General features: G+C 38.1%; 1 protein-coding gene across 1 annotated transcript in view; it reads left to right on the top strand.

Moving 5' to 3' along the window:
• INTS7 (integrator complex subunit 7) overlaps positions 1-8,125 on the top strand; it is a 42,312-nt gene that overhangs the window by 21,062 nt on the left and 13,125 nt on the right. The window contains exons 11-16 of the mRNA XM_006771272.2: positions 501-740; positions 2,414-2,551; positions 3,464-3,670; positions 5,318-5,512; positions 6,049-6,152; positions 6,664-6,732. Coding sequence (XP_006771335.1) covers positions 501-740; positions 2,414-2,551; positions 3,464-3,670; positions 5,318-5,512; positions 6,049-6,152; positions 6,664-6,732 — 953 coding nt within the window. The remainder of the gene's footprint in view (positions 1-500; positions 741-2,413; positions 2,552-3,463; positions 3,671-5,317; positions 5,513-6,048; positions 6,153-6,663; positions 6,733-8,125) is intronic.

Below are 8,125 nucleotides of genomic sequence, written 5' to 3'. Positions count from 1 at the left end.
TCGCGAGCCGCAGTTTGCCGACCACTGACTAGGATATATGCACACACAGTTAATCCACTAAGTTTGGGATGGGTAGGACCCAGGAATCTATATGTTTAGCAGCATAGGAAGATGATGGCATTGATAAATTTTCAAACCACATTTTAGAGGCATTTCTTATAAGTAATGAAAGTATAGAAATGATGACTTTCAGTTTGGCGTATATTTTGCCTCCTCAGCATTGTTTTTTATGATTTTCATCTCATTTTTTAATAGTCTTAGATTGCAATAAGTGATTAATGTGCAGTCCTGACTTGTTATTTGGTATTAAACATGGTACATTTTGCATATCCTAACATGGGATCCATTATGTCATGTGTTTCTTATGAAGAAAAATGTTATGCCTACAAAAAAACACCTTTTCCTTGATTTTTCCCAGTAACCTAAACAAAGCTCTTTTTTTTAAAGCTTTACTTAATACCTTCAAAATGTAAGTGGCCTATTTTGTTTTCAATGTGCAGATTGCTCTGAAGTGTATGGTGAAGTTGGCCAAGGGCAGACCCCATCTTAGCCAGTCCGTGGTTGAGACCCTGTTGACTCAGTTGCATAGTGCTCAGGACGCTGCCCGGATCCTCATGTGCCATTGCCTGGCCGCCATTGCCATGCAGCTGCCAGTGCTGGGCGACGGAATGCTGGGCGACCTCATGGAGCTCTACAAGGTTATCGGGCGATCAGCCACGGACAAGCAGCAGGAACTTCTGGTAAAGAGTCACCTTTTGATGGTGAATAAGATCTGGTCTAGTGAGAATTACTTTAAGTAGTTAACTTTACTTACAAAGCAAAACAAACAACAGGTTAAACTAATTATCTAAGACCAAGGGAATGCTGAAGTCAAAATAGAATTGGAACCATGAGCTTTTTACGATTTCTACTTTTGATTTAGTTCAGATCTAAAAGTTCTTTCTTCCTACGCCCTGTCAAGTCAGCTTAGTGTAGCCAAAGCCTTCAATTTGATGTGTTTGTTCTATTACAAAGGACAAAATGATAATGGATTTTTCTTTTTTATACGAAGCAAATAATGAACTAAACCCTGTTTTGTACTTCCAAAAATGTAAGTTAAAGACCTGATGATAATAGCAACCATAGATTAGCACAGATTCCTCTTTTCCAACCCAGGATTTCTGTAGCTGTTTAGGATCCAATTTAGGTTTCAGTGTAATCCTGGAGTTGGGAAAGGTGTGTGCTTGTTAAAAAACAGAAGCCATGGAAGTGATCATATTGTCTAGCTGAAAGTTCTACCAGACTGAGAGTAGGCTACATGCTGAATAGGCATACATTAGATGTAAGCCTTAAGTTGGCCACTCCATAATGTTTCTGGTCATCTGAATTTAGGGAGTGGGAAAAGCTTAATGAAATTGCTTACTCAAACCTATTTTATATTTAATCTTCCAGGTCAGCGGTCGCCAACCCTTCGGACCTCACGGACAACCAGTGGTCCGCGGACCACCGGTTGGCGATTGCTGCTCCAAAGGTTTTCTTAAAGCAGCGTTTGCCAACCTTTCGGACCTCATGGTCTGCAGACCACTGGTTGGCGACTGCTGCTCCAGGGCATATTCTGTAAAAGATTACCCCAGTTCATTATTTGCTATCAGGAAAGGGGTTACCCTGAGGTCCAAGTGGCAGTGGTCATGGGAATGACATCATGCAGTTACCACAATATATATGGTCCTTTGTTTATATCAGCTTTGGAATACTAAGAAGCAATTGGCCAAGTTTGTTTTTTATTGAAGCAGCATTTCAACCAATGTTCTTTATCCCTTTTTTGTTAGTATTACTTTAAAGCCATTTTAAATTATGAAACATAATATTCAAAAAATGTAAAGAATGATATGTTGAAAACCCTTGCATCCATCGCCTAGCTTAAGAAAAAAAATTACCAATACAGTTGATTTGTACTTCCCTGTACACCTCCCTTCTGGAGGTAACCACTATCCTGAATTTGGTGTTTATCACTCCCGTGTATTTGTTACATATTCACTACCTTAGTATATATACAAAGTAGCATGCACTATTATTTTGCATATTTTTAACTTTATATAAATGCTACCATACTGCATGTAATCTTTTGTATTTTTCCTATTTTGTTTAAATCATCTATATTGAAAAGTGTATCTCTAGTTTAGTCATTTCACTGCTGCATAGCATTTCATTGTGATTTTATAATTTATCCATATTTATGGGAATTATAAACAATTGTCTGAACAAATTGCTCTATAACTTCAAAGTGAAAAATTAGTAAATGTTAAAAGGAGAACAAGTTTTGTGCTTATTTGATGGACTGTCATTAGTTTTCCTCCCTTTTGGGTAAAGCTATCTGTGACATTGAGTAGAATTACATGATTTTTTTCATTGTCGTCTTCTTGCTCAATGTTAGGTGAGTTTGGCCACTGTGATTTTTGTCGCCAGTCAGAAAGCACTATCTGCTGAAATAAAGGCAGTCATTAAGCAGCAGCTTGAAAGCGTCTCTAATGGATGGACTGTGTACCGAATTGCCAGACAGGCATCCAGAATGGTATGTGTGATCCATATATGTTATGGGAAAGTCCCATGTGAATTCCAAAAACCTGAGCTCTTTCTGGCTGCAGGTTCTTAGTACCAGTTTCATTTCGCCTGATACTTTCATAACCACAGTCACCTCCCACCCACGATTTCTGTCCCCCTTTGTCAATACACCATTGTTTATTCCCTTTCTCTCTCAGAACTTATCATTCTTGTGTAGAAACAAGAAAGTTTTAGTATGCTGTTCTCTTCTCAGCCACATGCAAAGCCCAACAATTTTCATTAATTTTGTTTGAGAGGAAAGAAATACAGAGCTTTGGACAGTATAGAAACCTTAAGTCCAGAAAGCAAATTTGGAAAAGCATTATTCTAGGGGATTGAAGCACATGTTCTCATTGTTTCTCAAATGGGAGGACCACTACTGGCAGAACAGGATTCGTTATTATACCCGACTGTCCCAAGCATCCAAGCACGGCAGGGCACTGAGCATCCCTGGCCCCAGCAGTTAAATGACATTCACATTCCCCCCAACAACCACCCTTCCCCCCAGTCATTTCCAGAGGCAAGCACAATACTTTTCTTGATAGTCACGTAATAGAGCTTACTGGAGTTTCCCCCCACCCCCACTACATAGCTCATACCGAATGACATGTGAAAAGTATTTATACTTTCCATATTTGGAACTAAAATTCTAGACTCAGGTTATAGTTAATTCCTTTATTTTCTTTTTGGAACTGTCTTAGTAAAGAACTGTGGGCATTAGGTTACATAAAAGCAACTCAGCATATGTTGTCTGAGAAAATACTGAATCTCAAAGAATTATATAATACAAAGAATGATTGTTATGGTTATCCAAGATTTCAGTTTGCCTTTTAACTGCTAATTCAATTGTAAGAACTTCATCATGTGCCATGATTTTTTTTAGGGTAACCATGACATGGCCAGAGAGCTCTATCAGAGTTTGCTGACTCAGGTTGCTTCAGAACACTTCTACTTCTGGCTAAATAGTTTGAAGGAGTTTTCACATGCAGAACAGTGTCTCACTGGGTTGCAAGAAGAGAATTACAGTTCAGCACTTTCTTGCATTGCTGAGTCTTTAAAATTCTACCACAAAGGGATTGCATCCTTAACAGTAAGTCCTCTTAATTCTCCTTTGGTGATGATGACATGTGCGAGAATGGCCCCCCTTTCTTTTTATTATCCTATTTTAACTACCTTGAAACATCTGACATTATATATGTATATATATATATTTAATAGTCTTTTAATGACTTTTGTGGTATGTGTATTTAATGAGGTTCGGCAGTAATTAAAAAAGTATTTGGTTGACAGACAGAAGGCCTTGTCTTTACTTTTCTTAGTCTTTACTCTGCCATTAACAAATTGTGACCTAAGCAGGTTTTTGAACCTCAGATCATCTCCTTTTGAAATGGAGTTCTTTTCTTTAATTATTACGATTTTAAAAATTTTTTCAATATATTTTTATTGATTTTAGAGAGGAAGAGGGAGAGGGAGAAAGAGAGAGAAACACCAATGATGAGAGAAAATCATTGAGCAGCTGCTTTCTGCATGCCCTCTACGAGGGATTGAGCCTGCAACCGGGCATGTTGTGCCCTTGACCAGAATTGAACCCAGGACCCTTCATTCCACAGGCTGATGCTCTAACCATTGAGCAACTGGTTAGGGTGAAATGGAGTTCTTTTATTCAACAGACTATAAGCACTTGCTCCGTTTTAAAAAGATTTATTTGTAGTCTATTCATTTGGCAAGTGTGGATCTGACACTAGCTGTCTGTCTTTGTAACTGAGAGAACATGAACATGAGCTGCCCTTTATACTTCCTGACACATGAGTGGTCTAACCTGAGATAGTACAGCTATGAGGATTATGCTTTTTACCTGCTTCAACCAAACTAAACAGGAGAAGCTCAAAATTCCCTGCTTATGGGCCTCCGATAGCAATGTTGGATTTCTAATTTCCCAACACAGTGATTAATGAGAGACTCACCTTGTTTCTCAGGAATAAAAATTGTAAAAAGTGTATTTATTTTCTGTGGTATATAACAAGTTACCACAAATTTAGTGGCTTAAAGCAGCACCTGTTTAGTGTTTCAGTTTCCATGAGTCAGAAGTCTAGGTATGGCTTAATTCATGTTGTCACAAAGTTCCAACTACGGTGTCAGCCAGGGCCAGTCTTAATGAGGCTCACAGAGGCTTAGGGTCCTCTTCTGAACTCATGTAGTTGTTGGTAGAGTTTATTTCCTCACAGCTCTAGAACCTGTGGAAGCTTTGAGGCCAACAGGAGAATTGCTCACCTCCAACACCCTTTTCATGGGCTCACCAGATTAGGGAAAATCCATCCAGAACGATCTCCCTTTTCAGTAATATGAACTTACTTCATTAGGGACCTAAATTACATCCTCAAAATTCATTCATTATCTTTGCCATATTTCATTAGTAAGAAGCAAGTTACAGGTTCCACCCGCACTCAGAGAGGGGAGATTACACATGGTGTGGATACCAGGGTACCAGGGGGTGTGATTCATGAGCCATTTTAGTATTCCGCCTGCAATGGTGGAATTTTAATTTATTTTGATTTTTCTCTTTATTAATTACTGAATAGGTATAACATCTACATGTTTTTATGTGGGGTATATAAAAAAAAATAGAACATATCCCAGTTTAGGAAATAGGGCATTATCATTGCCTTTAAAATTTGTGTATTGCACCATTTTGCTGCCATATTTATTTTGTCTTAAATATATCTTTTTTTCCCCCCAGGCTGCCAGTACACCACTGAATCCTTTAAGTTTTCAGTGTGAATTTGTAAAACTCAGGATTGACCTTCTGCAAGCCTTCTCTCAACTTATCTGTACTTGTAACAGTCTAAAGACAAGCCCCCCTCCTGCAATTGCCACAACAATCGCCATGACTTTAGGAAATGAACTTCAGAGGTGTGGTCGCATCTCTAATCAGGCATGTGTCAGCCTATTTTCAGTGTAGTTTTTGTTTACACTTTAGAAGTTTTTGAGGTTAGTTGTGAGATGAAGAATCCTGAAATTTATAAATCAGTGGTCTGACTCATGGACATTCAATATGAAATGCTTATTAACTCATCTGTCTTACCAAAAATAGACTGATGTCTTATTAGAATGACAAAGTGATTAATGACATCTCACTTAATGCTACATATTTATATAAAGAAAAAGAACAAATTTTAAAGAAACTTTGGGGTGTCAATAACTATATTAATTTTTTTAGTAGAATTTAAAAGAAGCTAAAAATGCAAAACTTTTTGTTTCCATACATCAGATATACATTACCATAATCTTGTGCACATTTGTATTTTTATTTGCCTTCTGTTAATTTTATTTAACAAGATTTATAAAAATGAATGGAATGAAAATGAGTTAAAGTATTTTTTACATATTTTTGTTTGACTGTTTTGACTTTTGTGTTTATACAATAATGATAGCATGTTTATCATAATTAATATTTTTCCTTCTTTGTAGATGAAACAATCTATGGAAGAATTCCGAAGCCTTGCTTCCCGATATGGGGATCTTTATCAGGCATCTTTTGATGCTGATTCGGCAACTTTGAGGAATGTAGAGCTGTATCCTAAACTTGTCCCAATATATCTTGTTCTTTTGAAGTATTCTTTTAAACATAAATACTTCAGATATGCTTGACTAATGTATTAGATAAGCCTGTAAATTTATTACAATTAATAATTTCTACTTTGAAATCTAGTATAAGCAATATAATTTTACTTTTTGACTTAAACCAGGCTTTTTAAATAAGTGGTGGCTCAATGGTGGCCTTTCTCCACCTCTAGGAAAACAGGTTGCCAACATAACACAGATTGAATCACAGAGCCTGTTGCTTGGTCCCCCTCCTCAACCCCCTTTGAAGTATTCTTCCTGATAAAGAATTTGAGAATCACTATTTCAGACACCATATATTCCTTAAAAGAAAAAAGATAAAGCCCCAGACTATTTGAGTCGGTAACATACAGTTACCTTCACTAAAAATACGATCCTCACCTTGACTTATTTAATATTCAAATAATATAAAGTCCGTAGTAGATTTCTTTATTTTTCAGTGTAACCTTAGCATTCATCCAGACAGCAGCAGAGCTGCTTACTGATGTCTCACGCAATAGAAGCTCTGATTTTAGATCCAGAATCTGCAAGGTATTTCTAATAATACTTTACATTAAATAATGCTTTCAGCTATGCTATCTAACCTAATCATCACAACTGTTTTAGAAGAGGAATTGTAGGAAAACACAAAACAAAATAGAGGAAGAATTTCTCCAGCATTTGTCTAAGATCACATAGCTAGTGATGAAACCTGGATTTTCTGACTGTTGTTTACTTACCTCCTGCCTCCTGTTTTCTCAACATTGACTTGGCAAATTAACTGGGAAGAAATTCATTGAATTTGAACATTTTCTTCTTACATATTGTAACTAAACTTTGGTATGAAAAATTAAGTTAGCCCTAGCTGGTTTGGCTCAATGGATAAAGCGTCAGCCTGCGGACTGAAAGGTCCCAGGTTTGATTCTGCTCAAGGGCACATGCTTAGGTTGTGGGCTTGATCTCTAGTGGGGGGCATGCAGGAGGCAGCCGATCAATGATTTTCTTTCATCATTGATGTTTCTGTCTCTCTCTCTCCCTTTCCCTTCCTCTTTGAAATCAATTAAAAAAATATTTTTTTAATTAAGTTAATAATATAATTAAACTTGTACTTGAAATTTTTTTCTTTGGGTTTCCCAAACAAAAGTATTCCTGTTTTTGCTTTGTTAGAAATTATTCTTCCCTCCCCCATTAACTAATTAATTTTTCAAAGTCTTATATAATAAAAGCCTAACATGCTAAGTGTCCGACTGTTCATTCACCTGTTTGACCAGTCGCTATGACGCGCACTGACCACCAGGGGGCAGATGCTCTGACTGATAGGTTAGCTGCTGCTGGGACCCAGCTGATTGGGACTGGGCGAGATGGGCTGGACACACCCTGGAGCCCTCCCAGCTGGCCCCAATAAGGAGTGGGCAAGATGGCCCAATCGGGACTGGGTGAGATGGGCCAGACATGCCCTGGAGCCCTCTGATGGTCCCTCCTTGGCTGGCCAACCTCCCATTGCCCCTCCCCGGCCAGCTGGCCTGATCACCCCAATCAGGACTGGGCGAGACAGGCCAGACACTCCATGGACGAATCCGTGCACCCGGCCAGTTTTGGCCCGATGCCCGCAAGCCAGGCTGAGAGACTCCACCAACCTCTAGTATTTTTATAAAAGAATGACCATTGGTTTTTCCTATGATATTATTCTATTTTGGAATATGAATTTTTAACTATAATTTTCAATCTAGTAAGACCTATGATTCCAAGATCAACTTCTTCCACAAAGAGAATATAATGGACAATGCATTTTTTTGTTTTGTTTCTTTTGTTAATCTTCACCCAAGGACATTTTCCCCATTGATTTTTAGAGAGAGTGGAAGGGAAGGAAGGAGGCGGGGGAGAGAGAGAGAGAAACATTGATTGGTTGCCTCTCACAGGGAATCAAACCTGTAACTCTTCAACG

Source organism: Myotis davidii, unplaced genomic scaffold (assembly GCF_000327345.1).
Source record: "Myotis davidii unplaced genomic scaffold, ASM32734v1 scaffold1525, whole genome shotgun sequence".
Taxonomy (NCBI): domain Eukaryota; kingdom Metazoa; phylum Chordata; class Mammalia; order Chiroptera; family Vespertilionidae; genus Myotis; species Myotis davidii.
Note: the sequence above shows the minus strand (reverse complement) of the source record. Positions and strands in the feature narration are given on the sequence as shown.